General features: G+C 35.7%; 1 protein-coding gene across 4 annotated transcripts in view; it reads left to right on the top strand.

The window, feature by feature from the left end:
• The window catches only part of Dmxl1 (Dmx like 1), a 143,357-nt gene extending 118,197 nt beyond the window's left edge, over window positions 1-25,160 (top strand). For all 4 annotated transcript variants that reach the window (XM_041659694.1, XM_041659693.1, XM_041659692.1 and 1 more), the window contains 7 exons: window positions 7,557-7,617; window positions 12,370-12,497; window positions 16,064-16,156; window positions 17,310-17,401; window positions 18,413-18,465; window positions 20,264-20,481; window positions 23,109-25,160. In XM_041659694.1, coding sequence (XP_041515628.1) covers window positions 7,557-7,617; window positions 12,370-12,497; window positions 16,064-16,156; window positions 17,310-17,401; window positions 18,413-18,465; window positions 20,264-20,481; window positions 23,109-23,333 — 870 coding nt within the window. In that variant the 3' untranslated portion in view covers window positions 23,334-25,160. The remainder of the gene's footprint in view (window positions 1-7,556; window positions 7,618-12,369; window positions 12,498-16,063; window positions 16,157-17,309; window positions 17,402-18,412; window positions 18,466-20,263; window positions 20,482-23,108) is intronic.
• Window positions 25,161-27,978: the final 2,818 nt, after the last annotated feature.

The following is a 27,978-nucleotide window of genomic DNA, read 5'->3' as shown; positions in this document are numbered from 1 at the left end:
TCGGATCCCAACTTGAGATCTCAGGAGATTTCTCTGTTGTTCTTAGAGAAGACATTCGCCCCATACTTCTAATTTTATTGTCTCACCTTATCTTTGTAAAAGCAATGCATTATTTAGTTGTTTCTTTCCTGTAAACAGAAGCTTTTTGAGGTTTGCCTGCCTCACAGGTAGATATGCTTTGTAGAGAATAATGCTGGACACGTTATGTTCAAAAGTAGTTCTTTATACATGAAAGCATTATAATTTAGAAACCCGACTTTGCATTTTTTTTTTTTATACTGCTATCTGGAGGGCCAGCCTCCAGCAGCCCAGGGTGTGCAAAAAAAAAAAAAAATCCACAAATGCAGCAAGGGCTAGACTTTTTCTATATGAGGGGAATAAGAAAGAAACACATGCTTTCTGATGGAAACTTTCCTCTTTTGCTTTGTCTTTAAAAAGTTCTTTCTGGCCGGGTAGTGGTTCGTGCCTTTAATCCTAGCACTCAGAACACAGAGACAGGAGAATCTCTGTGAACTTGAGGCCAGCCTGGTCTACAAAGGAAGTTACAGGACAGACACCAAAGCTACAGAGAAACCCTGTCTCGAAAAACCAAAAATAAGAGAAAAATCTCTTTCTGGAAATTTCTCTGTCTCCATGATGTGGGATTTCCTTCTGTGTGCTGTGAATATTATTGGTGAATAAAGAAACTGCCTTGGCCTGTTGGTAGGGTAGAACTTCGGTAGACAGGGTGGAGCGGGTAACTAAACAGGATGCTGGGAGAAAGGAGACAGAGTGAAGGAAAAGCCATGGAGCCACTGTCAGAGACTGACATATTGAAACTTTGCAAGTAGGCCACGACCTCGTGGTGATGCACAGATTAATGGAGATGGGTTAAATTAATATGTAAGAGTTAGCCAATAAGAAGCTAGAGCTAATGGACCAAGCAGTGATTTAATTAATACAGTTTCTGAGTGGTTATTTTGGGGCTGAGTAGCCAAAAACGAAACAAGTGTTCAACATCTTTGTGTAGCTACATTTACCATACACCTCCTTTACACAGCTGTACATATCTACATAGCTGTCTTCTATCCATACATCTTTCCTCAACAGCTCCATCTCTTCTCTCCTACACACACATCTTTCCATTACTTGTCTCTCTTTTACATATCTCTCCTTACACGTCTTTACACAGCTACTGCTCCATCTCTCTACACAGCTCTGTCTTCTAGACAACTACTCATCTTGTACATAGCTGTCTTCTACACAGCTGTACACGACTCTTTACACAGCAGCTCTCTACACAGCTCTACACAGTTCTTTATATAGCTTTCTCTCCATAGCTCTATACAGCTCTTTACAAAGCCCTTTGCAAAACTCTGTCTACATAGATCTTTCTACACGCACCTCCTTCAACCCCCTAACTTTGGACAATTATGAGTTACATATACAGGGTCCGATCCATTCTAATAACATCTGAGAAGTCGCATAGTTTCTCTTAAGGTAGAGAGGTCTCGCTGACCAGACTTAAAGTAAAGGCACTTAGCTCTCAGTGGTCAGGGCTCCCAGACAGAGAGTGACGTTGAAATTCAGGACTTAAACAAGCTCCAGTTTCTGGACCTTCAGTCCTGCATCACAAACCAAGACCAGGAATACGTGCAGAAAGTCCATTGCTGTAGGGAGTTAGGTTTTTATGTTATCAGCCTGACTTTGGTTCAACAAACAGACACCTGGGAACTTGCCCTTTTGCATATTTTGCAGAGGCAACTAGCCTATTTTGAATCTGTTCTAAAGTCTAAAATCAGCAAATAAGTAAAAAGCTGTCTTTGTAACTGAGAATATTGTCATTTTCCTACATCAGTCTGAGCTATGAAAAATGTTCTAGTATTATTTCTGTTCATCAAAATTATACAGCTTATACGGAAATATCTTTTTGACAACCTACAGATATTTGTGTGCCCAATAGGTGAAATATATTCACAAAATAAACGCAAAAGCAGTGGGGAAAATACCCATTTTTAGGAAAGAAATGAAGTGGCACATGAGAAAATTACAGACAGAGGCAACCGGCCCAGAGTCTGTGGTCCTATAAGACTTACTTAATAAGATTCCTCCATCAGAGAATTATTCACCCGGTAGGTTGACGCTTGAACTCTCAGCTGTCATGTGCTGTGTATTCTCGTGTCTCTGGTAAAGCCATTGCTACCAGCAACTCTCAGCACTTTTACAGTTGAATATTCTTCCTATGCAAATTTTAGGGCTGCTTTTTAGAATTTTATTTCATTCATTGTATTTTTATCATATTTTCTCTATTCCTCCAACTCCTTCCAGATCATTCATGTTTCCCTTCCCACCCAATTTCATGCTCTCTCTCAAAAAAAGAAAGAAAGAAAGAAAGAAAGAGAAGAAAAGCAAAATAAGATAAAAAAAAAAAAAAAGAAGCCAAAACAGAGCAAAAAACACTGTCTGTGGACTGGTTGCTTCTATCTGTAATTTTCTCATGTGCCACTACATTTCTTCCCTAAAAATAGCTATGGGTATTTCCCCCACTGCTTTTATGTTTATCTCATGAATATATTTCATCTTCTGGGCACACATATATCTGTTGATAGTCAGAAAGATGATTTCTGCATAAGCTGTATAATGGAGTCTGGTTTTTTTTCCCCCAGTGATATCAATTCAGTACAACAAAATTCAATAAGACTAGGCACAAACCCTCATATCAAGGCTGGATGAGGCAACCCAGTAGGAAGAAAAGGGTCCCAAGAGCAGGAAAAAGAGATACACCTACTCCCATTGTTAAACGTCCAACAAAAACTCAAGCTATAAAAACTACAGCAGGTATGAAGAGGGCCTGGTGTACACCCATGCAGGCTCTGTGGTTGACACTTCAGTCTCTATGAGCCCCAATGAGTCCTGCTTAGTTGTTTCTGTGGACTGTGTTCTTCTGGTGATGGAATCTGTTTTATGTTGGCCAGCTATACCTGGGCATTGGGCCTGCCCTGGAGTCTGGTTGATAAATCCAATCACATTACAATGGAGAAAACTAATTGTTCCCTTTGCTAGCAGAAATGAATTGCAAATAACTTCTTGGCTAGGAGTAGGACTTTGTGTCAACTTTTTCTCTATGCTAGTATTTTGTCTCTTTTGTATTTGTGCAGTTCTTATGTGTGCTGTCAAGAGTCTTTGTGAGTTCATATATGTATCAGCCCTGTTGTGTCTAGAAAACACTGTTTAGATACTTGGAATTATCCACTACCTTTGGCTCTTAAAATCTTTCTGCCCCCTTCTAACATAAATCTTTGAGCTTTGAAGGGGGAGAGATTTGATAAAGACATCCCATTCAGGACTGAGTGCTCCAAAGTGTCTCAGTCTCTACACATTGTATATTTATGGATTTCTGTGTTAATTCCCATCTACAGCAAGAAAACAACTTCAGAAACTTCTCTCATGAGAGTTGAACAAGGCACTGATCTATGGGTATAGTGATATGCCATTAGTAGTTATCTTATTGTTGTGTTCCTTCTGCAGAATAATAAATAGTTCTAATTTTTTCCATAGGCACATGACCTATTTTGTCTCAGTGTTTTAATTCCAACCCAAAAGTGATTAGTTACTCCCTTAATATTGCACCAGTATGTCTTATAGGCAGATACATTGTAGGTAACATGGTTTGTCGCTGGGTGAGGTTGATGATTGCTTTTAGCTTCCAGTATCATGCAAAGTACCTCATAAGTAGTCAGTAAGAATATACCTTCTAGTTGGACGCAAGTTCAGTTTCTCCATGTTCAATGACACGCGTAAGTGTTGCTTTCAGCATTAGAGACTCAACATCAGGTTGTAGAAGGTAATTAATAGATTTGACAACTGTCTGTGACATTAAGAGAGTCTATGGAATATGTTTGGCTAACATCTTTGCAAGATGTAACACATTTCTGCTACTAGGGGGTTTACTTGGTAACATAAGATGTCTGATTATTTCCCCTATTATATGGTGATTCCACTTACATTCCTTTCATATATGTATACATTTTAGGAAGCTTCTGGGTAGTAGATTTTCAAATAACTGTTAGAAAGCCTTTAGTGTTAATTGTCCCTCCCCATATTTTCTCCTTTACCCTCTCTCCCACCCCTCTTGACATTTAAATGTATTCAAGTTTCCTCTTTATTGCACTATATTCTATTTCCTTTTCCTTGGAAGATCTCCTCCCCCTTGGTTCTTAGGAGCAACCTAACCTCTGTGGGTTATTGTAATTGAAGTGCATACGTAAAGCTTAAAATCTAACATCTACATATAAGCTAAAACATGCAATCTCTCCCTTTTTTAAGATTTTATTAATTATGTATACACTGTTCTGCTTGCATGTATGTGTGCCTGTGGGCTAGAAGAGGGCAGTAGATCTCATTATAGATGGTTGTGAGTCCCCGTGTAGTTGCTGGGAATTGAACTTAGGACCTCTGGAAGAGCTTCCAGTTCTCTTAACTGCTGAGCCATCTCTCCAGCCCAATATTTATCTTTTGAGATCTGAGTTATCTCATTTAGGATGATTGTTTCTAGCTTGATTTACCTGCAAATTTCTTATATCATTTGTCTTAAACAGCTGGATAATATTTCAATTCTGCAAATATATTACATTTCAGTATGCATTCATTAATTGATGGACATCTAATCTGTTTTCAAATTGTGATTGTTATTATTAGAGCAGCAATGAACATGGATGAGCAAGTATCTCCATAGTAGGATGTATATGCCGAAGAGTGGTATAGCCTGGATCATGAGATAGATCAATTCCCAACTTCCTCAGGAAATTTCACACTGATTTCTTTACCAGTTTGTATTCCCATCAGCAGTAAATAAGTGTTCCCCTTTCCTTGAATCCTTCCAGAGTGTGCTTTTACTTGTTTTATTAATCTTGTTCATTGATAGGGATAAGATGAAATCTCAAGTAGTTTTAATTTACATTTCTCTGATGACTAAGGATATTACATTTTCCCTTCCCCTATCTCCTCTCCTCTTCAAGTCCAGGTCCACACCCTTTCTTTCTCTCTCTCATTAGAAAACAAACAAGCATCTGAATAATAATCATGATAATGACAATGAAATTAAAAATAAACAATCCAGGATAGAGCAAAATGAACAAACAGGAGAAAAGAGTCTGTAAAAGTACAAGAAACACAGACAGACACTGAGATACACATATTTGCACATATAGAAAACATAAAATATGTTATATAAAATAAAATCAGAAATCACAACATATAAGATCTGTGAGGTTTAAAAAAATGCTCTGGCCAGCCAGGCGGTGGTGGCGCACGCCTTTAATCTCAGCACTCGGGAGGCAGAGGCAGGCTGATCTCTGTGAGTTCGAGGCCAGCTTGGTCTAGAAGAGCTAGTTCCAGGACAGGAACCAAAAAAAGCTACAGAGAAACCCTGTCTCGAAAAATCAAAAAAAAAAAAAAATGCTCTGGCAAAGCATAATGAGATAAAATTTCCCCCCCCCCAAAAAAATACTATTGAGTTAGGTTTGTGTTGGCTATCTACTGCCGAGCATAGGGCCTGCCCTTAAGTATGGTTTTGTATACCCAATGAAACTCCATTGGTTAGAACTGAATTTTCTTTTACATGTCATTATCAACTGGAAGTAGCTTCTGGGTTGGGGACGGAGGCTTATGTCTACTTTCCCTCAGCAATGGGGTACTCTCTGGCTTAGACTTGTGCAGGCCTTATGCATACTACCACAGTCTCTGATGTCATGTGTGTCAGTCTTGTTATGTCTACAAAGCCTTGTTTCTTTAACAGTCTTTCCGCATCCCCTGAGCCATGAAGGGAGGGGAAAATGTAATCAGAATATATTGTATGAAAGAAACTTTATTGTTTGATGGAGACACCCTCATTTAGTACTGAGTGTTCCAAGAGCTCCAACTCTGTACATTGTCTTGTTGTGGGTCTACTGCAGAAGAAAGCTGCTCTGATACTGGCTGAGCAAAGAACTGATCTATAGCATCAGTATAGTATAGCAGAATGTCATTAGGAGTCATTTTCTTGCTGTGTTCCTTTGACAGAATAGTTGTATTTAGTTTTCCCTAGGTTTGTGGCCTATCTAGTTTCAGGTTTTCAACCACCTTGCAGGCATGTCATCATTGTAAATAGCAGGGTTTGTAGGTGGGTTATAGTTTACCTTTGTCTTCTGAGACCATGCAAAGTACTCTCCATACCATGAACACTAGTCGGTAGAGGTGAAGGCTCTATGTAGGCACCAACTGTCAACTAATTATGTTCAATGAGTTGTATAGGTATTGTCTTTAGTAATAGGGAATTACCATCTTAATAGCTTTTTAATTGGAAGTCATTCTGATTCATGATTACCCCTATTCCTCTCTCAAGAAAAAAATACTAATAAGATAAGGTGGTTTGTTTTATATTAATCTTTTCAAATAACCAATGGTTTCTTTATTTTCTGTTACCTGCTTTCAGAAAAACTTATAATCTGTGTTTTATTATTTTTCTGTGATAATTTTGTCACAAACAAAAAGGTAAAAGAAAGACTAAGAACCTTTATACATATATTTAATTCAGAACATAGGATTTGGTAGACATGGTGGACATGCCTATAATTATCCCAGCACTCAGGAGGGTGATGCACGATGTGCAAGTTACAGGTGAGCCTGGGCTATACAACAAAATTTTGTCTCTGTAGCTAATGAGATAGCTCAGTGGTTAAGGACACTGGCTGCTCTTCCAGCAGATCCGAGTTCTATTCTAAGTACCCACATGGCAGCCCACAAGTAAGTTCAGTTCCAGGAGATACAACATACTTACACAGACATAAATGCAGGCAAAACACAAATGCACATAAATTAACATTAAATAAAACCTTTTTTTTTTAAAAAAAAATTGTCTCTCCCAACCCTACCCCCAAACAAAATAAAGGGATTTAGATGTGAAGTTTAAAGTAATAGTCATAAGTTCATCAAGGTTTTGTTGTCTGGAGAATTGATCTTATATTGTTACTGAATGATCAGTACTGTATTTGTTAACAGCAGCTTCTGTTCTGGACTAGAACACATCCACAGGGATCTTTCTCTTCCTGTCACTACCATTCTGATGGCCTGCTTTTTTTGCTACCCTTGCCAATGCCACACATCACCACAACTTTAGACTAGTTAAACAATTAAAATCCAGAAGACCAACCAAGATTGTTGCAATCTCAAGATTGATGCACAATGTAAACTAACATATAGCTATAGTTTCCTTTAATTTTACATAGCTATTTTATTCTTACTTAACAGGATAGTTAAATCATTCAAAAAATGATTTAAAATGGATCAATTGGCAAAAAAGTAGAGTAATTCTGATGTTTAAGTTTCTCTTGGTTTAGCCAAAAAAGGAGTCGCTGGAGATATTGATTAACTAACTGATAGGTAGAACTATGTGTATGTTTCTGTGTGTTGCTGAAGATTAAATCAGAACATAACTCATAATTAGGGTGTGCTCTATGACTGAACTATGTATACAGCTCTACAACTTAACGTTCTAGTTATTTTTTATTGTTACTATAAAATATTTCTTCTTTTACCAGATGACTAAGAAAGCCATTAATAATGTCAGAAGAATGACATCACATCCAACACTTCCTTACTGTAAGTTGGCAATGATGAACAATGATTGTCTTATTTTTACATTTTTTTATATAAATTGTATAAGGAATTCATGGGAAACTTTTAGTTTCAATTGAAAGAATTTTTATCCTACTTATTTTTCATAGATGAGTTTATGTTTACTAATTTTATCAGTTTGTCTTTCATCAAGCACGTTAATAGCAGTCATAAAAGGAGTTATTAGTAAATTCTTATAAAGTAGGAGATATATTGAAGTAATAAGAGTGGCGGGGCTGCGTTCCCAGCACCCCGGCCGCCTGCTCGGCTAGCTTATGCCCCGAAATAACAACACACAAACTGTATTCATTTAATCACTGCTTGGCCCTTTAGCCCTAGCCCTTACTGGCTAATTCTCACATCCCGATCAACCCATCTCTAATAATCTGTGAGAACCAGTCTTACCGGGAAGATTCTAGCCTAGTCCATCCTGGGTCGGAGCTTCATGCTGGGAGCGGGGCATGGCGTCTCTCTCAGGCGTCTGCTCCTGAGAGGAAAGCTGTCGAGACTGAGCTCACTTCCTCTTCCTCCCAGCGTCCTGTTCTGCCTACTCCTCCCACCTATCCTCTAACCAATAAAATGGGCCAGGGCAGTGCCTTTATTAGCCAATGACCTTCCTCCATCAATATATTTTTTCAGATCTTATTTGAAGAAATCTCAAGTCTCTTTTGTTTTAGCCAAAATTAAATGAAATTTTTTTTAAAAATTTTGAAAGTATTGATTAACTGATGGTTGAAATATATATGTTAGTTTATAATCATCCTAGGTTTTAAAAATTGTGTTTATGTCGTTCCCTTAATAGTTATAGGAGTATATTGAGATATTCATGTCTTTACAAATTAATATAAAAATTTTAGCCGCCTTTCTCATAAACAATTGTCCATTAAAATAAAATTAACAAAGTTCTGTGTTCTTTTCCTCTGTATTCCAGTGTGTGCTATAATCATGTTATCTAAATTGCATACTTTGTCAAATAAAAAGGTTGAAAAAAATTTTTTAAATGAAGAGAATGACTTCTCATACCAAATACAAATTGAAATAAAATATTATATTGACTCCCTTAATGTTGAGTTCCTACAACTTTATAGGTATCTGGGACTGAAGAAATGGCTCAGTAGTTAAGAATCCCTGCTACTTTTGGAGCTGACTTAATCAAATTTGGTTTCCAGCACCCATGTCGGGCTCACCACCTCCTGTGACTTGAGCTTCAAGGGACCCGGTAGCCTCTTCTGGCCTTAACATGATCCACACATATAAATACAAATTCAAAAAAATTTTTTTAAAGAGGAAAGAATTTGAAGAAAGAACTAAAATAGTCATCAAAGTGTATATAATAGGATGTCAGTATGCATTTAGCATAGCATGTGGGTAGCACATACCTGAGATTTAAGCACTTGGGAAACACCCAGGTCTACAGAATAAGGCCCTTTCAAAAAAAAAAAAAGGTATTTTATGTGAAAAGTTTAAATAATATTGGCAAGCAACATACTTGGCATTGCTTAAAAATGTTCTTACCCTCTGCAGTAAGGTTTGTAACCTTCCTGAAATATTGAAGGGACCTAATATACTGTCAACTCTATTACATATAATCACCAGATTAATAGTTAGCAGTAACTGTTATTAGTCCCAGACCCAAAAAGATATCCCCAACTTCCACAGCTATTAGTAAACCAATTTTTATAAGTATTAGGTAAGAAAAAATCATCACTGTCTTATAAGAGAGAATTTCCATAACGGACAAGAAAGAGACTTAGAAAATTAAAGCTAATTAAATTATTTGGATTTTTTCTCATTTGATTTCTTCCTCAGTATTTCTTCTTAGTCATGAACACATTCTCCCAGAAATAAGTTAGTTCAAGAATAAGTGCATATTATATAAGCAAATGCAACAAAATAAGATTTCTTAAAGTTTTACTTTGAAACTCAGGTAATTCAGTAGGCCTTTTCTTCTCCAGATCTTTTAAAAAAAACATTACAAGCCATTGCTAGGACTAAAAAACCAGGCCCTTGCTTGGGCTAGCCAAGCTCTATACCACTTTCCCAGTACCCTAAGCCACTATTTTTGAGTTTTTGTTAGAAATTGAGATAATACTTTTATAATTTCCTAAGTGAGAAAATACATTCTGTTGTTCTCAGCAACACTTCTTATGGAAGTTGTGTGGGTTTTTCTTTTCCCTACCCTAGGCAGTTATCCCACTCTGAAGGTAAACTTAGTGTGCTGTTAATTCAATTCAACTTATGACACTCTCTACCTGTAGTTAGATTCAGAAGCCAGTCAAGAGCTCAGATACATAAGCTTGTCCTCTGCCTCACTTAGTTCACTTCCCCTATACATCTGGCTATACAGGGGGTTCTCCCAACCTTCTCCTTTGGTTTGACTAATCTGCTAGAATAATTCAATGAAACACTTGGCTTATGTTTGAGACTTTATTGTAAAAGTTATTATAAAGTAACACAGATGAAGAGATACTTAAGATAAAGTCAGAAGAACAGTTTTTGTCTCCCTAGAGTTGGGTTCCTTTTTTCCCAAGATCTCCAAATATCTTGGGTTCCAGAAGTGATAGACAGTCCTTATTCAGCTGTAAGATAAACATATAAGAGAATGATATAAACTGTGTACATGTTGCTAGGCCAGTTTTATTTCAAGTTGCTTTTTTTGTCACATAAAATCACCTTAATGATTTAAAGCTGTATATCTGATTATGTGAATTCTCAAGTATGACATTCTAGTCAAAACCTTGGTAATATAACCAGTTTATCTAATTATGTCTTATAAATAGGAGAGACTATTCTACCTATTCATTGTTAATGATCAAACCCAGCAAATATGGTCTACATTTTCTTCCTAAAGTCTTTTGGCACTGTCCCGAAGCGCTCCCCATGTTCTTTTTCTTTTCTTTTGTTTTTTTTTCTTCTCCTTCTTCTCCTCCTTCTCTTTCTCCTCCTCTTTTTTCTCCTCTGCCTCCTTTTTCTCTTCCTTCTCTTGCTTCTCCTCCTTCTCCTTCCTTCTCTCTCCTCTCCTCTCTTCTTTGTTTTTTTTTTTCCTGTACTCATTGAGCCAATTCTTTTAGTTTATCGTCCAGCCGTAACATAGTTTACATAGTTTACCATGTGATCCCTTCCATTGCTGAGGCTTTCCACAGAGGTTTTTGTTTTGGTTAATGAGTTTATCATTTCTCTCATCTTTTCAGTTTGGATTATCTTGATCAATTCTCATTATAGGATTCTATTTTCTTATCTTGGGTTGACTTCATTTCATTTGACTTTTTATTTTTGTCCTTTTAATGTATATACATTAGCCTATAGGTGGTTTAAAGCTTTACCAAGATATTCATTAGCTTCTCAATGTTGTCATCAAATAAGTAGTTGAGAGGACCAGCTGAGAGGAGAGGAATCATTTATTTTGGCTCATTATTTCAGAGCCTTAAATCCTTTGTCACTTGAACAGAAATCTGGGCAGTGGAAGCCAGCTAAGAACCACAGAAATAGGATATGCTGTCCTTTTTGGCTAGTTTTCTATTGTGTCTGGTTCCCCAGCTCATGAAATGTCACGTCCCATATTTGTGGTACATCTTATATCCTTCAGCTTATGTCCTCTAAAAATATTCTCACAAGCACACCGAGAGATGTGCCTCACTGATCTCCTAAATGAATCTAAACCCAGGCAGTAAAGATTAACTGTCACACTAAGGTAGTAGGAGAAAAATTTAAAGGTGTTTGCAGAAGCAAGACAGAAAGAAATTTGATTCATTGAAGTGGTAAATTACTTATTAGAGCTGAAACTTTGGTTATTGTCTTACTGTTTATAGTGAGTTGTGGTTAGATTTGTTCATACACCAGAGCCATTATAGTTTAGAGGTTTCCCAATTAGTGTTTTTAGCACTATAGATAATATTGGGAAAACCTAAACAGTTTTTAAGCAGCTATCCTGGGAGGAAAGGAAAAGAGTTAACATCCCCTCAACGAGTCCCAAGTCATTATGCTGTCGCCTTCACACCCCTGCCTAGTACACGACAAAATATTCTAAAACAGCCTGAATTCATTGCTATTAGATATTTGGTAAAGTATTAGTAAAACTCAACTAATAGCATAATTAGCAACTTGCTGGGCATTTATCTATACTGATTTTCATTATCCCTATTCTATACTAATTTTGACAGTTATAATTAATATAATTTGGGTGCCATTTGTTATATTGAGTGCTGTATATAAATGACCTCAATCATTCTCAAAAATAGTGACTTATTTATTCCATAGTATAATTAGTATTATCAGACATTAGCATATATTTGAGATAATAAATCCATCAAAATAATTTTAAATTAAAATTTCTCCTTTACTATGGTATTTAAATCTGACCTTGTCTTAGAAAAATGCATAATTTTAACATTAATAATATGGCTGATAAAGGTTGATTCTTTAATAATCTCAGTAATTTATTAAATGTTTATTATAAAATATATTTATTTTAGACTCTTAAGACATTAAGATAATTTTGAGAAGAATCATAATTTATAGTGATCTAAATGTATCTACTGTTTTGTTTGAAAACATATTCTCAGTCAAATGAAAGTACATCATGTGACTTTTCTTATATAAAATAAAACCTCAAAGTAAATTTATATAAATAGACTTTATTTCCTAGGTACTTCTTTGATGAATAATTCAATATTGGGTTAAGAATTTTTTCAAAAGTTTTTAAAATAAATATTTAATTTTTGTCATCTTATAATGCAGATCTGACAGGTGCTCAAGATGGGAGTGTCAGAATGTTTGAATGGGGCCATTCTCAGCAAATAACCTGTTTTCGATCCGGTGGCAATCCAAGAATTACAAGAATGAGATTTAACTATCAGGGAAATAAGGTACTATTGAAAATTAATTACTTTTCTTTAAAAAGCTTGATGGTGCATCAATTTACTAGCTTGAGAGTTTGAAAAGAATATTTTAACTCTTCTCAAAGAACAATTAAGTGTACGTGATTCTTCCTGTAGGTTTGTGGTGCACATATATCACTACTAAAATTAAGTTAAATGTTCTCTTAGGACCAATGTTTTCCCTTATATTTCTTTGATTAGTGAAATCCATTTCTTTAGTTCCTGGAATCTACTCATAGTATGATTCCGTACCAAGCAGCAAGTACAGTTTGTGGTGTGTCAGATCTGCTTAACCCATCTGCATTGTGATTTTTATGCACTTTAACACTTAGTAATATTGCTCTAAAATGGCAGGTCAGCAAACTGGATTAGTTACCAACACAGCTTTTATAGAACTTTTTTTCGAATCCGAATTCTATTGTTCATTATGTTTTCTTTGAGTATTTTCATCTAGCAGAGTTGAAGAGGCAAAGACTTTATGGTGGGCTAACCTTTAATTACAAGATATTTAAGAAAAATGATACTAGGAGGTGTACTGTGAGAGTGTTTCTCTTAGAAATGACAGGAAAGTTATACCCATGACAGCTAAGCAACATGGTACCTTAAACATTGACAACACCAATAGACAAACTAATGAGGAAGCAGAAAATTTCATGGGGTCCCTAGACAAAGAACTATAGGCAACTGATGACTACTGAGAGTAGGAAAATTTCTCTTCTAGGGACAAGCCTTGTAGTTGGTTATCCACTACAAAATGGTCAGCCCTAAAATCATATATACACAGCAATATTAAACAGACTCAGCAAGTTGCCTTTATATATTTATACATGTATATATGTAACAATTATATGGGGCTGGAGAGATGGCTTAGTGGTTAAGAGCACATCCTGTTCTTATAGAGGACCCAAGATATCTGGCAGCTCAAACTGCCTATAACTCTAGCTCCAGGGGATCTGACCCCTTCTGTCCTCTTCATATGCAGACATACACACATACACATGAATAAATAATACTGTAGGTTTTGTTTTTTTAAAGAAGTTTGCCAAACCACCTCTAAACCATCCCTTTATTGTCTGTTACTTCTCACATTGCTGCTTATTTCAAATTGCTTTCCTGAAGCATGTTTTTATAGGAATTAACAGGCAAATTAGCCTACTGTTTTGTCTTCTGGATCATGCTTCACTAAAAGTTTACACAATCTTAGATAATAGTATCTCTTGCCTTTTCTTTTCCCTGAGTTTCAGTTATGGTGCTTACAAAGTTCAGATTTCAAACATTTTCAGATTATAAGTGCTTGATTAGTAAGTGCAACTATTAAAAGAAATACTGTTGTAGGAGGCCGCTTGTTTGTTACTGGCTGCACAGCCCTGAAATAACCACACAGAAACTGTATTAATTAACTCACTGCTTGGTCCATTAGCTCTAGCTTCTTATTGGCTAACTCTTACGTATTAATTTAACCCATTTTTATTAATCTGTGTATCACCATGAGGCTGTGGCTTACCGGGTAGTAAAGTTCCTGCGTCTGTCTCTGGCAGGGCTACAGGGCCTCTCTGACTCTGCCTCCTTTCTCCCAGCATTCAGTTTAGTTTTCCCCACCTAACTCTACTCTACGCTCACAGGCCAAGCCTGTTTATTAATTAACCAGTCATATTCACAGCATACAGAAGGGATTCGCACATCAAAATATCTTCAAAAATCTGACACTTTCTGGTATAAACATTTGCAATAAGAATATTCAACTTGGGCTGTCAGTTGTATTCCCTTTCAGTATTGTATTATGTTTTCCATTTTCATTGGTGATGTGCTGTTGCTTCTAGTCTATGCATGTCAGTCCATAGTTCCTTTGATATATTGTCTTCCCAAAATAAAGTGATATTATGAACAACATAATTAAATACCTACAGAATAAGTAGTATCTTTTGTTTGTTTGTTTGTTTTTGAGAAACCCTTCAAGGTACCTCTTCCCAGATTTATCAGTATAACACTCAAACCTTTCTACAATTTGATTTCGTAGTCTGACTTATTTTTCAACATTAACACTGCTACAGTCCTTCATATCGTCTGTTTTAAAGTACAACAAGCTTTAGTTCTTTGCCTACCAGGTGTCTTGATAAACCCCTTAGCTTCGTGTTCCTACTTTGCCCATGATGTAACCGAATAGCACAACACCAAAGCATGTTTTCTCCTTTATTTAGGAAGCATCCTGAGTAAGTGGTAGAGAAGACTCAATCTGTCCCAGTTATGGTGATCGGTTTGATTGTGAATTGCAGATAGAATTGGGCAGTCAAAAGACTGAAGATCTCAGCAAAACTAAAATAAGACTAATAAGTGCTATGAGGAACTCTTAAGAGTAATATTCATAAAACAGGCTAGTATGACATAGCATAGAACAGGAAATAGTTTTTATAAATTAAAATTTTAATTCTCAAAAATGGGGCAGTGAACGTAAGTAGTTTAAAAATCAAGTGTGATTGTGTGTTTAGGAAGTACCAACTAAGAAAATATCTCCTAGAAAATACCTTAGCAAAAGCAAAACAGTAGGGGCAAGTGGTATTTGAAGGATTAAAAATATTTCTTTAATGCAAAGAATATAATTTTATAGTCAACATAGACTGCCTAAGATATATTGATAAATGTACATGCACATATCCTGGTTATTTTGTCTTTGCTTCAAGTATAAAGAAAGAATCTATAAATGTGAAAGGAATGGGAACACCTTCCCTTTTGAATTATTAGTGCACCTTACTCAACAATTCCAATTAAAAGGGAAAAAATTGTAATTAGTAGAACTATTTCCATAGAATTCTGCTAGATAAAGAATGAGAAATAGGTTGATGCCCAGCCAGACTATATTTCAAATTTGGTGGCTCATTAACACTATTTGAGTATATATTCCATGTTTATTCCAGCTGAAGAACAAACCTAGCTCTACTCCAGAAAACATAAAACTAGAAAAGAGGATTAGATAGTAGGGAAAGTATCTATAGCAAATATAAAAGCCGTAGGCTAATATACTTAATAATAGCTCTATCAGAATTCTCAGAAAACATTAGAGAAGTAAATAAGCGATATGAATTTTATCAAAATCTCTAATATGTTCAGTAATCATCACTGAAAATTGAAAAAATAACTATTAAAACTTGGTAAATATTTTAAATTTTGATACTACTTAGTATTTATTAATTAGTGTAAGAATAAATGAGTATTGAGTTCAAATTATTTTCCTTAAAATTTTATTTTGCCTTCATCTTTTAACTTCTTAACATTTTTTGAACTTTATTTTGTGGGAGGAAGCCAAGCACATATCATGACTCAACATGTGGAGGTGTAAGTTTAACTAACCAAGTGTCTGATGTTTGCTTCTTTCTACACTGCAAGTTTTCTTAAAGTGATACCTAAATATAGCTCAAAACTAGATTGAAGCTTAAGTGAAATTAAAAGATAACAGTTGGTCAATCCAATGTTAAACATAGAGATAATGTGTCACACTGGGTATAAGGAGTAAATGTGTGCTTTTTATTTACACTAATCATTTAATTTCTTTTTTAAAGTTTGGAATTGTTGATGCTGATGGATATTTAAGTTTGTACCAAACAAACTGGAAATGTTGTCCAATTACTGGGAGCATACCTAAGCCATATCTGGTAAGTTAAATATTCCATATATATATATATATATATATATATATATATGAAACATGGACTTTATGTTTAAAAATCAAAGCTGTGCTTGAGCAAGTAATATTACAATTAATAAATAATATATGTCTAGTCTTATCTACTCGTCACATATTACAACAGACTAGTCCTGTTGTGTATAAAAATGACTGAGTGAAGTTGAGGAAGTTGGCATGCCCAGCACCGTTTCTCCAGAGATCCAGCCTCAGGTGACTGGCAGACCAACGGAATTATCAGATTGTTTTCCTGTATTTAGCTCTTATTAATGAGCAATGTAGAAAGGGCATCCTGCTACTGATCCTGTTGTTTTCATCTGTTAAAGTCTGTGCAGAATTCATAAAAATTTGCCTTCAGAGAATAAAAATGTTTCATTGATTTCCTTTACAGAACTAAACATAAGCAAAACATAGAAAAAGATTAAGGTTATAGATTATAATTCTGGTAATTCACCTGAGGTTAAATGTTTGAGTTCAGTATTGATCTAAATAAACACAAGGGAGCATTGCTAGGACTTCTTGAAAGACTTAGTTTGCTCTTTGCCTCATCGTTTTATTAGGCTACAGTGTGAACTGTGCAAGTTGACCTTTTGGAGAGACGACTGCTTTTCTTTTTTTAATTGGTGAAATGATCATAATAAGTTTGATTGAATTTTCAGAAGTTCTCTGAGATTTCTTATTTTGTGACAGTAACTTTTTATTACTTTTGAACAGTTACTTTTATTTAAAAGTTTAATGTTTCTGAACAATTAATGTCAGTTTAGCAAAGATATTTACATCTAACATAATCTTAAATCCTCGTATCTGACTTCTTGTAAGACAGTTTTTTTCTTGTTTTTTTTTCCCCCACTACCTAGACCTAAGTAACTATTTGAAGTTTAACCTCTGTGTTTTCTTCTTAAGGTGTTGGTTGAACAAAAGTGAAAAAGACTGTTCATTAACTGTTTGTATTTTTTACAGAAAGAGATGGAGAGAATTATCGTGAGAGTTATTGTATTCTCTAATCTTTTTAAAGTTCAGAAGGTTAAAAGAATAGAAATTATTTTTTAAAGACATAAAGTGCATGGTCACATTATGGAAATTTTACTAGCAACAGTAACATTTATTGTTTATAACCATTCCAGGCTTGGCAGTGTCATAACAAAACAGCCAATGATTTTGTCTTCGTTAGTTCCTCCTCTCTGATAGCTACAGCTGGTCTTTCTACTGACAATAGGTAAGAGATGGAGCTGAAACAGAAACGTTGTGTGTGGATAACTAAATTGTTTTGTTGTTGTGTATTTATTTGTCTCAGTAATTATGACCTAAGAATTTTCATCATAAAGATTTCTTATTTAAATCATTCTCAGTGGCATAAATCTAGGAAAATTCTAGTACCACTTACAGAAAAATCATTCTTTCTTATTTTTAATATTCTCATATTGATACTTTAGGAGAAAGGATTTGGTTGTTTGTAAAATGAACATTTCTTTGTATTTTCTGTATATTCAGAAAACTTGAAGCTGAAAAAGGTACAATTATTTATTGGCCGTATTATTTAGTTAACTTGGTTAGTCTTCATCATGGCCTTACTAGGTAGGTATTATCATTTTCACAACAAAAAAATAGGAAACTAGGCCAATCTCTGTGAGTTTGCAGCCAGCCTGGTCTACAGAGCAAGTTCCAGGACAGGCTCCAAAGCTATACAGAGAAACCCTATCTCAAAAAACCAAAAAGGAAAAGAAAAAAGAAAATAGGAATCTCAGAACAACTTTATAGTTTGTAAGAACATCTCTGTCTTCTCCCTCCATATACTCACACAGCCCATCCAGACACACTGAGTTTGCTGAGCTTCTGAAACTCAGATGTGAGCTTCACATTGCACTGAAAACTAGCTTCAGGGCTGTAGACTCTGGCTGTGTTCAGTAGATTCCACCTAATAACTAGCATCGTATATGACTTGTCTATGTTAGGTACAGATAGATTAAAAATTAGTAAATATACAAGCAATTTCTATAGTCAGCCTTCAGTTACTATTATTTATAGGTATGTGCTAATCAAAATTTAACTCAGTTTTGTAAGTTAACAGCTTTTAAATTAAGTGTGACAACTAGTGTGTCTATATATATATATATATATATATATATATACCTTTTGAACAAAGTTCAAATGTTTAATATTTGGCTTATTTTTTATTCTATTAATTTTTGTGTCGGTTAAAAAGAAATCCCTTTTTTTCTCCTCTCAGAAACATATGTCTGTGGGATACTCTAGTAGCACCTGCCAATAGTTTAGTCCATGGTAAGTTTTGAAGACAACTTATCACATCTTGGACTGGGGATATAGTTCATTTGGAGAGTGCTTGTCTACCATACACGCACTCCTAGGTGTGACCCTCAGGACCTAGACTAATATGGTGAATACATCAAGGTGTCAGGTCAGTACACTAAAACCAGTTGGTCCTCTGCACTAAATGAATATCTATACTTTGAAATTTAAAAGATCTTCTCATAATAACACCTGAAATAACTACTGAGGCATTTGTCAAACAAAATACACACAGGACATATATGTAGAAGGGGACAAATATAATTTAAAAACTCAAAGATCTAAATTAATATAGAAAATGACTTACATTTAGAGCTTTGAAAACTTAATTTTGTTCAAAATACCAATTCCTCCCAACTTTATAGATGTAACACAATTCTAATGAAATATAGTCAAACTTTTATTCATATCAGTAAACAAATTCTAAAGTGTATAAGAAAATAGCAAATAACCAACAAAATACTGAAGAAAAACATTCAGTGGACTCACCCTACATAATCAGAAATTAATGTAAAGCATCAATAATCAAACATCGTGACAGTGGCTTTTAAAAAGTTACCGAGAGCATTGGAGAGACTAGAGAGCCTCATAGGCGACTTTATATATCATAGACTTTATCAGATAGATGTACAAAAGAATTCAATGGAGAAAAATAAGGTTTTTTTAAATAAAGTACTAAAACAATTGAATAGTGACATAGAACAACAACCAAAAATATCTTTGACACAGATGTCACTTTTCACAGAATTTAGCTCAGCATGGGTTGTAAAGCTTCATGTAAAGTGCAGACTTCTAGAAGAAACGGAAAAAATCTATGTGGCTTGGGTCTGGTGATGAATTCTTACATATAATACTAAAAAAACAGTTTTTAAAACAAAATGACAATGTTTCCAAGGACTTTTAAATAATCCCATTCTCACTATTCAAATGGCAAGTAAACATATAAAAGGATAATCAAGATAATCAGGAAATGCACATTCAGTGCGCTGCAAGTTATCATTTATACCAGCATGGCCAAAATTAAAGACTCAGGGTGTTGGTTGGGTGTACAGAAACTGCAACTGCTGACAGAAGCAGAAAATGCTACAACCACTTTGAAAACAACTTAGATTTTTTAAGATTATTTTTTAAAGTATATGATTATGAGTGCACTATCTGCATGTATGCATTTATGCCAGAAGAGGGCATTAGATCCAACTAGAGATGGTTGTGAGCCATCATGTAGTTGCTGGGAATTGAACCTCTGGAAGAGCAGCTAGTGCTCTTCACCGCTGAACCATCTAAGCCCCCAAAAACTTAGTTTTAATAACGTTAAACATGGACTGATCGTGATCCATCTGTATGTACTATTTTCAGTATATGAAAGCTACAAAAAGACTTAAACAGGAATTTTCTAGGCAGCTTTATTTATAATATTTATAAGTGTTTATAGATTATTACACTTAATAATAGATGCTATTCAACCGTTTGCTGGTATTGAGTCCAGTTCAACTTGAATTTCCTTTCCTTATGTTCTGACCACAACACTGTAGGTGGTTTGCTGGAACAATACTATGGCTACCCATATTTCCTTTTCTCCAGGACCATGCTTCGTTGTCTTATGCCTAGTATCTCAAATTATTTCTTATATTGCATTTGGTTTTTAAATTGCCTTAGGTGGGACAGCAATCTTTATCCAATATTTATTTATTCATTCAATTTATTCTATCTTGACCACCTTGTGGTCTTTTATCACTAAGTGGTTTTAATCTTTTTTTTTTTAAACCTTCAGCTTTTACCTGCCATGATAATGGAGCCACAGTCTTAGCATATGCTCCCAAACATCAGCTGCTAATATCAGGTGGCAGAAAAGGTTTCACATGTGTATTTGACCTTCGACAAAGGCAACAGAGGCAGCTTTTTCAGAGCCATGATTCTCCTGTTAAAGCCATTGCTATTGATCCAACTGAAGAATACTTTGTTACAGGATCTGCAGAAGGCAATATAAAGGTAAAAACATGGTATCAATAATATGGGAAAAAAATTACAAACTTAGGCCTTTAATCATATTTTAGTAATTTACTTAAATACTAGTCATATTATATTAGTTCTGTTATAGTCAGCAGTGCCAATTACTATTTAATAAACCCTTTAATAAATAGAATTATTTTTAACTTGAAGTTTTACTTTTTTACTTGTTTTAAAAAATGCTTAATTAATTCTTAAACAAATTTTCTGTGGATCTTAGTATATTTCAGACATTAGAATTGGTTTTGACTCTTCTTTTGGTGATATATTTACTAAATTAAATTTCTAGGTTAACTATACCCCACATTGCTCCTCTTTTTTCATATATAATAATAATATTCAACAACTCAGATTCCATAATTCTGGTTCAAGAATGTACCTAGATAAGCCCTGTTCATAGATAACCAAAATCTATTGTACTTAAATTTTAAAGTTGTTTAAAGCATTAAGCAGCTTATTTAAAAATGTTGAACAACTTATTAAAATGTATATTGCAAGATTCCACCTTAAAAATACTCAGCTGTGAAGTTCTATGTTAAGAAATACCTGTTGATTTTGAGGAAGATTCTGTGGGCCCATTGCACAGAGGTATGCCAGTTTCAATTGGTCTTCAGGATGTTGAATGGTCAGCAAGCCTAGATTTGAAGGATCTGATTTTTAGAATCCATTACATGAATGTGAGCATACTTAGTGCTAAATAAGATGAATTTCTCTTAGGACTGATAGGCTGTTTTCTTCCCCCTTAACTCTCCTTCCTCCCACCACCAAAAAAAAAAACAGAACTGCAGAATTTGGAAATGTTGTTATTTGTGTTTAATGGATGTTTTGTCTGCCCATATGCCAGTGCACCACATAACTTGCTTGTTGCTCCCATCAGAGAGTATTGAGTCCCCTGGAACTGGAGTGAACCATCATATGGGTGCTAGAAATCAAACTCGTGTTCTCTGGAGGAGTGGCCAGTGCTTTTAATCAATGAGTCATCTCCTCGGCCCCAAAGTACTCTTTTTTAAAAAATAATAAATCCCAGCAGAATTATTCTTCTCTGATTTGAAGCCACTTTTTTATTTCAACCTGTGGCTGCTGGTAAAGGTTGTCATTGTTTCAGAAAGAACAAATTTAGACCTCCATCAACAGTGTCCAGATGCTTAGCACCTCCAGAGAAAGAATAAGAGACAAGACAAAGCACAGAACCGAGAAAAAGTTTTGTAATAAAGTAGAAGTACACCCTCAAGAAATAGTGTCACATGGCTAGGATTTTGGGTAATTTCAATAATGAGCAAAACTAATGGAGGAAAGGATTGTTCAGGAGGTGATCTACAGGGAAATCCAGGAATGGGTCTGGATTTTCCCAGAATAGGGTTTTCTCCCTTTTTTCTGTGCTTAAGGAGATTTTTGGTTTTTGGTTTGTTTTTTTGTTTTTTTTTTTTTTTTTTTTTTTTGTTTTTTTTTTTGGATGTGTTGTGATATCAGATACGTGATGGAAGCAGGCCATTTTGCCCACTGTTGGTCTGGAAATCTCATTGTAGTAAAGCAGAGTTAACTGTCATCTAGGTTGGCCATGTTGGTCCCAGCTAATGTAGTGAGTGCATTATCTTCTTTTTCCCTGTGCCTGCATAGTGTACCTCAAACGGACTTTAGAGTAGGACAGACTTTGATTTAGATCACGTATTTTTAGATTCTACTCTGATTCTGCAGTTTATATTTTAAGATATTTGAAAGACATATAGTCTAGGCTGGAGAAATGGCTCAGTGATCAAAAGCACAGGTTGCTCTTGCAGAGGATCCATGTTTCTCAGCACCCACATATAGCTCTCAACCACTTGTAACTTCTGGCCCCCTAGGCATCAAGCACACATCTTATTTCACATACACATGCAGTAAGTCACCCATATACATCAAATAAAGATAAAGTTTTAAAGGTACAGTGTGTTTTAAGATGTATAATCTAACAAATTCATGTAAAGGTAATGTGGATTGGTGAGGGTTTTTTTTCAGATGTTTTCCTAAGAGATATAAAAAATTAAAAAGTAAGTTGTTATCTCCAAACCAGAAAAATAGATCCTGAAAGCCTTTCCACACAAGTCATTAATAAGAGAAGCCATTTGGCATTTGATTTAAAGCAGTCACATTTGTCTTGATGGGGCTTACAATAGAAACTTTTAGAATTTAGTATTTTAGAATTTTAGTAATTGAGTTTGTCTAACTTTACCAGGGTAGAGAGCCATAGATGTCAGTTTACTTTCATCCTTGCATCTTTTCTGATCTCTGAGTATTCAGTATTATAAAGAAGTAATACCCCATAGTAGCTACACAGCAACACCTTTCTAGTCACTGATGCAAGTTTCTGTTCTTTGTACTCAGGTTGTCTAATTTTCAGTGCATTGCTAATAATTTGTGCCCTTACAGGATGGACTTTGAATAATAATAAAAGCAGTTGATAATTGTATCCAGCCTATAGAGACTCAGGAAGCTGTGATCATAGCATATACAAATACTCTCCATCCTTGTAGGAATGTCTTACCTGCACAAGAAGGCAGGCTTACATTTTCTTTTGGATTCTTGAGTCAATCACCAGCCCCGGTTTTCATTTTGTCCTTCATATCTTTCAGATTTGGAGTCTTTCTACCTTTAGTCTTCTCCATACTTTCATCAATGAACATGCTCGACAGTCTATTTTTAGAAATATTGGAACTGGAGTCATGCAAATTGAGACAGGACCTGCAAATCACATTTTCTCTTGTGGAGCTGATGGAACAATGAAAATGAGGATACTGCCGGATCAGTTTAGCCCTTTAAATGAGGTGTTAAAAAATGATGTAAAATTGATGCTGTAACATCTTCACAAGAGGGTGTATGATTTATTATCTGCTTTGTGAAAGTAGCCAACAGATGCATTACGCAGTAATCCCCTGTACCAAGGATAGGCTAATGCTTTCTGTCCTCATATTTATTTTATGGAGCTTTGCCCTTGATGCACTGATGCCTTAAAAGTTAACAAGTCAGTCAGAGTTAGATCCTATTGCCTAACATAGAATGTTAGAATGTATAAATAATGCTGTATTCATACTTATTTATAGTATATTTTAGTAAATATGTCATTGGGTTAAAGGAACTTTGTTTTCTCGTTGTTACACACCCTCTGCAGACCCCACTGCACAAATTCTATTGACAGTAAAACTCTTTAAGACAGGTGCCACACTTTCACTGCTTTATCACACAGACATCATAATTCTTTTCTTGTTAATAGTGAGAAGTTTATATATAGGTAAGAGATCTCCATTAAAACTGCTATTGGGACTTACAGTGTAAAAGAGCCAAGGAGTTCATTAGAGTTTTCCTCGTTCCCTTCTATAGCCCCAGATGTGTGTGTAAATGTATTTAATTGTATGTATATATGTGTGCATATGTGTATATATGTATATATATATCTTACTTGATATTGTATATACACAAACAGAAGCTATAAGTCTTTTCATGTGTTTTGTGCCATAACACCTACTGCCACAAGTATAAAACCTTTCTTGTGATTTTCTTATATAAAGTTTTTTTTAATTATCACTTTAATTTTCAAAGTCATTTTTAAGAAGAATTTCAAGATTACTATTTTAAAAGTGTTAAATAAGTCTTAGTAGGCAATAAAGATGTTATGTGGCACACAGACATTTACATTTATGAATTTGTCATCGTTTTGATGATCAGATATTTTACTTAAAATTTCAGTTTTCTTTTTTCTTAGATGAATTTAGTCTCAAAATTCTGAAAATGTATAGCAGTGTTTTTAGAAACACTGTGAAAGCAGTCAAATTAAATAGTATTTACAAATGTACAGTGTCCCGCAGATCTACCATTGATAGGAAATAAACCTTATATTTTATTATTTTTGCCAAAATACATTATTTTATTATAAAATTTGACCAAAATATATAAATTTTACAATGCTTATAACTTTGCTAACCCTATTTCTGTCTGTTTCATGCTATATCTTTTCTGATTCAGAATTATAAAAACTTGATAAATACTTGATTTTTAGCCAATGAGACTGGCAGTGAGTAGATGGGGATAAGTCTTAAGGGACAGTTGTATACTACTTAGCTTAAATTTAGTTCTAGTTAGAACTGTAAATGACCATTTTTATGTAAAGAAATATGGAAAACTATTAGGAATTAAAAAGTCAAAGCAAAGAAATGAAGGGCTGGTAAATGAATTTTGTAATATCCTCAGGATACTTTTATTATAAAAGTATATTGTTACAGGTTTTGTAAATTATATTTCATAATTTTAAATATAGTAAGCAAGTTACAATGAGAACACTGTCATTATAGAGAGTTTATATGCACATAGTAACCTGTACCTGTAAATTGTGCAATAACAATACATGACTATTTTGCCATGGAGAAATCTGTGACAACATTGCAAACAATATTATTCTTTGATGTAGCTAAGTTATTTTTTAGTAATCTCTTCACAAATCAAGATTCAAAAGGCTTTAAACACTTTCCATCAGAAAGAAAATTTATCATGTGTATTAAACAAAAGGCTTTGGGTATGAACTACTGAGCATTCTAATTGAGGGTTTATATGAATAACCACAACCACATATTATGTAAGCCCGTATGTATTTACATCCAGAGTCATATTTTAAATAAACAATCATGTAGTGATTTTTTTGCATGCTTTTATTTTAAGTATTTCTGCCAGTTTAATTGATTTTACATTATGTGATATTTTTAAATTCAGAATTTCTATATTTGTGACAGTTGTAGAGAGAATTTTCTTAAATACCTTCTCATTCTTTTCTGCAATTTTTTTTACTTAATGGGTAATCATTAACAATGGTGACTTGGGGTTTCTATTTCTGCAAGGAGACACCATGAACATCACAATTCTTGTGGTGACTCGCTGACTGTTCAGAGGTTCATTCCATTATCATCATGGTGGGACATGGCAGTGTACAGACATACGTGGTGCTGGAGAGATAGCTGCTATGTGTTGATGCAGGCAGCAGGAAGTAGTCTGAGACTCAGCCTGAGCAAAGCATGAGCAAAAGAGACCTCAAAACCTGTTCCCATAGTAACATACTTCCTCCAACAAGACTACACCTACTTCAACATGGCCACACCTCCCAATAATGACTTGCCTTTTGGGGCCATTCCCCCCCACACACACACACTTTATTTTAAACAACTACAGATAGGAATAAAAATAATTGAAATAAGTAAAGATATATACACATACAGTTAAATTTTTATTATTCATCCAAATGTAATGAACACATCAAATACACTTAAATGCTATATTTCTGAGAATGACTGTTACAGCTTTTTTTTAACACAATTTTCTTATTGATTCTTTGGGAATTTTACATCATGTAATCCAGTCCCATTCATTTCCCAGCCCCTCCACGTCTGCTCCTCACTGCTGTAGTGCCCCCCAAAAGGAAAATTTAAAACTATTTTAGAGAGCAAGCCCACTTCCTTCCTTCACCTTTCCCGCCTCTCCAATACCTTTTCATTCATCTTAGTGGCATTGGGAGCTTGTGGTGTGTCTTGCAGTATACCCTTTTGTCTGTTCCACTTTACTTTAGATATTTATTGTGATAAGTTGTTGGTCTGGTTCAAGATCTCTCTCTGGCTTCTGGTACATCATCAACACTGGACCCTCATCAAAACTCCCACATATTCCGCCATGCCATGCTCATGGAAATCCTGGAGCCATGGTGCCACATATCCAGTCACTTCACACAGTCCATCAGGTCATGGATGGGATGAACCCAAAGCCATTGTCAGTCCCACTGGAGCTGCCCTACTCAGGTGGGGGCTGGAACCAGCACTTCTTCACCTGTGCCATCGGGCCATGAATGATGGCTCTGGGGAGATAAGGAATGAGGCTATCATTCCTGAGTATGGAGCCAAGCCCTCCCGTGAAGGGCCAGCCCAGCTTTTGGGTGGCAGTAGCCAGTGATGGGTAGGGCCGGTGAAAGGCAGGGCTGGCTCAAATTGGCCCTTGGTTTCAACACTGTGGTCCCTGTGGTATCGTGGGCAACAGAGGTCAGCACAGACCCCAACTGCAGCAGGATCATGGACCCAGACATGACTCGTGGATGCAGCTTGGGCTTGGACATTACCATGGCCACAGTGGCAGCGCAAGCTACCCAGACCAGTATGACTCCAGTGGCAGAATAGCCCAAGGACACCAACACGGTTTCAGATGGCTGACCAGACCCCAGGTGCATGGGCCTCGGTGATAACAGAAGCCATGGACATCAAATCAGACCCTGACTGAGGGCTACCGACCCTGAAGTGACCCTCGGCAGCAGCTCCAGCCCAGATGGCACCAGGTAGCAGTGCAGGCCACTCAGATTAGCATGGCTCTGGTTGGAGCACAACCCTTGGACACCAACATGGCTACAGGTATTCACCCAGACACCGAGCATATATGAGGCCTTTGATGGCGACCTAGGCCACAGACGTCAACACATATCCCAGGTGCGATAGGACCATGAACCTACATATGATCCTTGGCAGCAGTCTGGGCCCGGATGTCACCATGGCCCCAGCTGGGAGCGTCACCCTTGGTCACCAACATTATTATAGATTTTTTTCACATGGCAGGACTTATGCTCTATGGGATTCCTCTTATCATGAAATAATCATTACTTGTTTTCCCCTTTGATTCCACTCTTTGCTTTTAGATAAGATAGAAAATTTGCTGTTGTTCTTACCAAAACTTTATAAAGGCATTGGTATAAAATAATTAAGCAATTAACCCTTATCTACCCTTCTTTTGTTAAAATGTTTTATTTTGGTTTTGGTGGTTGTTGTTTGGCCAGCATGTATGTCTGTATGCCAGAAGAGCATATAATAATGTTTGATTATTATAGTTGCGAGCCACCATGTGGTTGCTAAGAATTGAACTCAGGACCTCTGGAAGAGCAACCACTGCTCTTAACCACTAAGCCATCTCTTCTGCCCCTGTTTTGTTGTTGTTTTAAACAGCAAAAATGTTCAAATGTACCTCATTAACTGAAACAATATGAAGACATTTTTAAAAATGTTTTATATAGCTTTAAAATGGAAATGGTATTATTAACAGGACTAGAAGACCAACATAGTTTACTAAACAAGAAATTTAGGGATGTGGGGGTTTGTCTCCTATCTGTTGCCAACCCATGCAGGCCCTGTGCATGCTGCCTTGATCTCTCTGAGTTTACATGTGTGCTCACCATGTTGATTTAGAAGGCTTTGTTTTCCAGGTGTCCTCCAGCACCTCTGACTCCTAGACTCTTTCTGCCTAGGGAGTCCCATCATGCCACACGGCCCAGCTTTTTCAAATGTGGCTTCAGGAGATTAAACTCAGAACTGTATGCTCACTAAGCTAGCACTTTACTGACTGAGCTATCGCCCTAACCCAGTCTTGTTTACACTGTGGATAACTAGTAATTCACAATATTGAATCATTGTTTTTCAATTGTATTCTCCC

This window comes from Microtus oregoni, unplaced genomic scaffold (genome assembly GCF_018167655.1).
Source record: "Microtus oregoni isolate MIOR12 unplaced genomic scaffold, Mior012 000011F_ref0000422, whole genome shotgun sequence".
Lineage (NCBI taxonomy): Eukaryota > Metazoa > Chordata > Mammalia > Rodentia > Cricetidae > Microtus > Microtus oregoni.
Note: the sequence above shows the minus strand (reverse complement) of the source record. Positions and strands in the feature narration are given on the sequence as shown.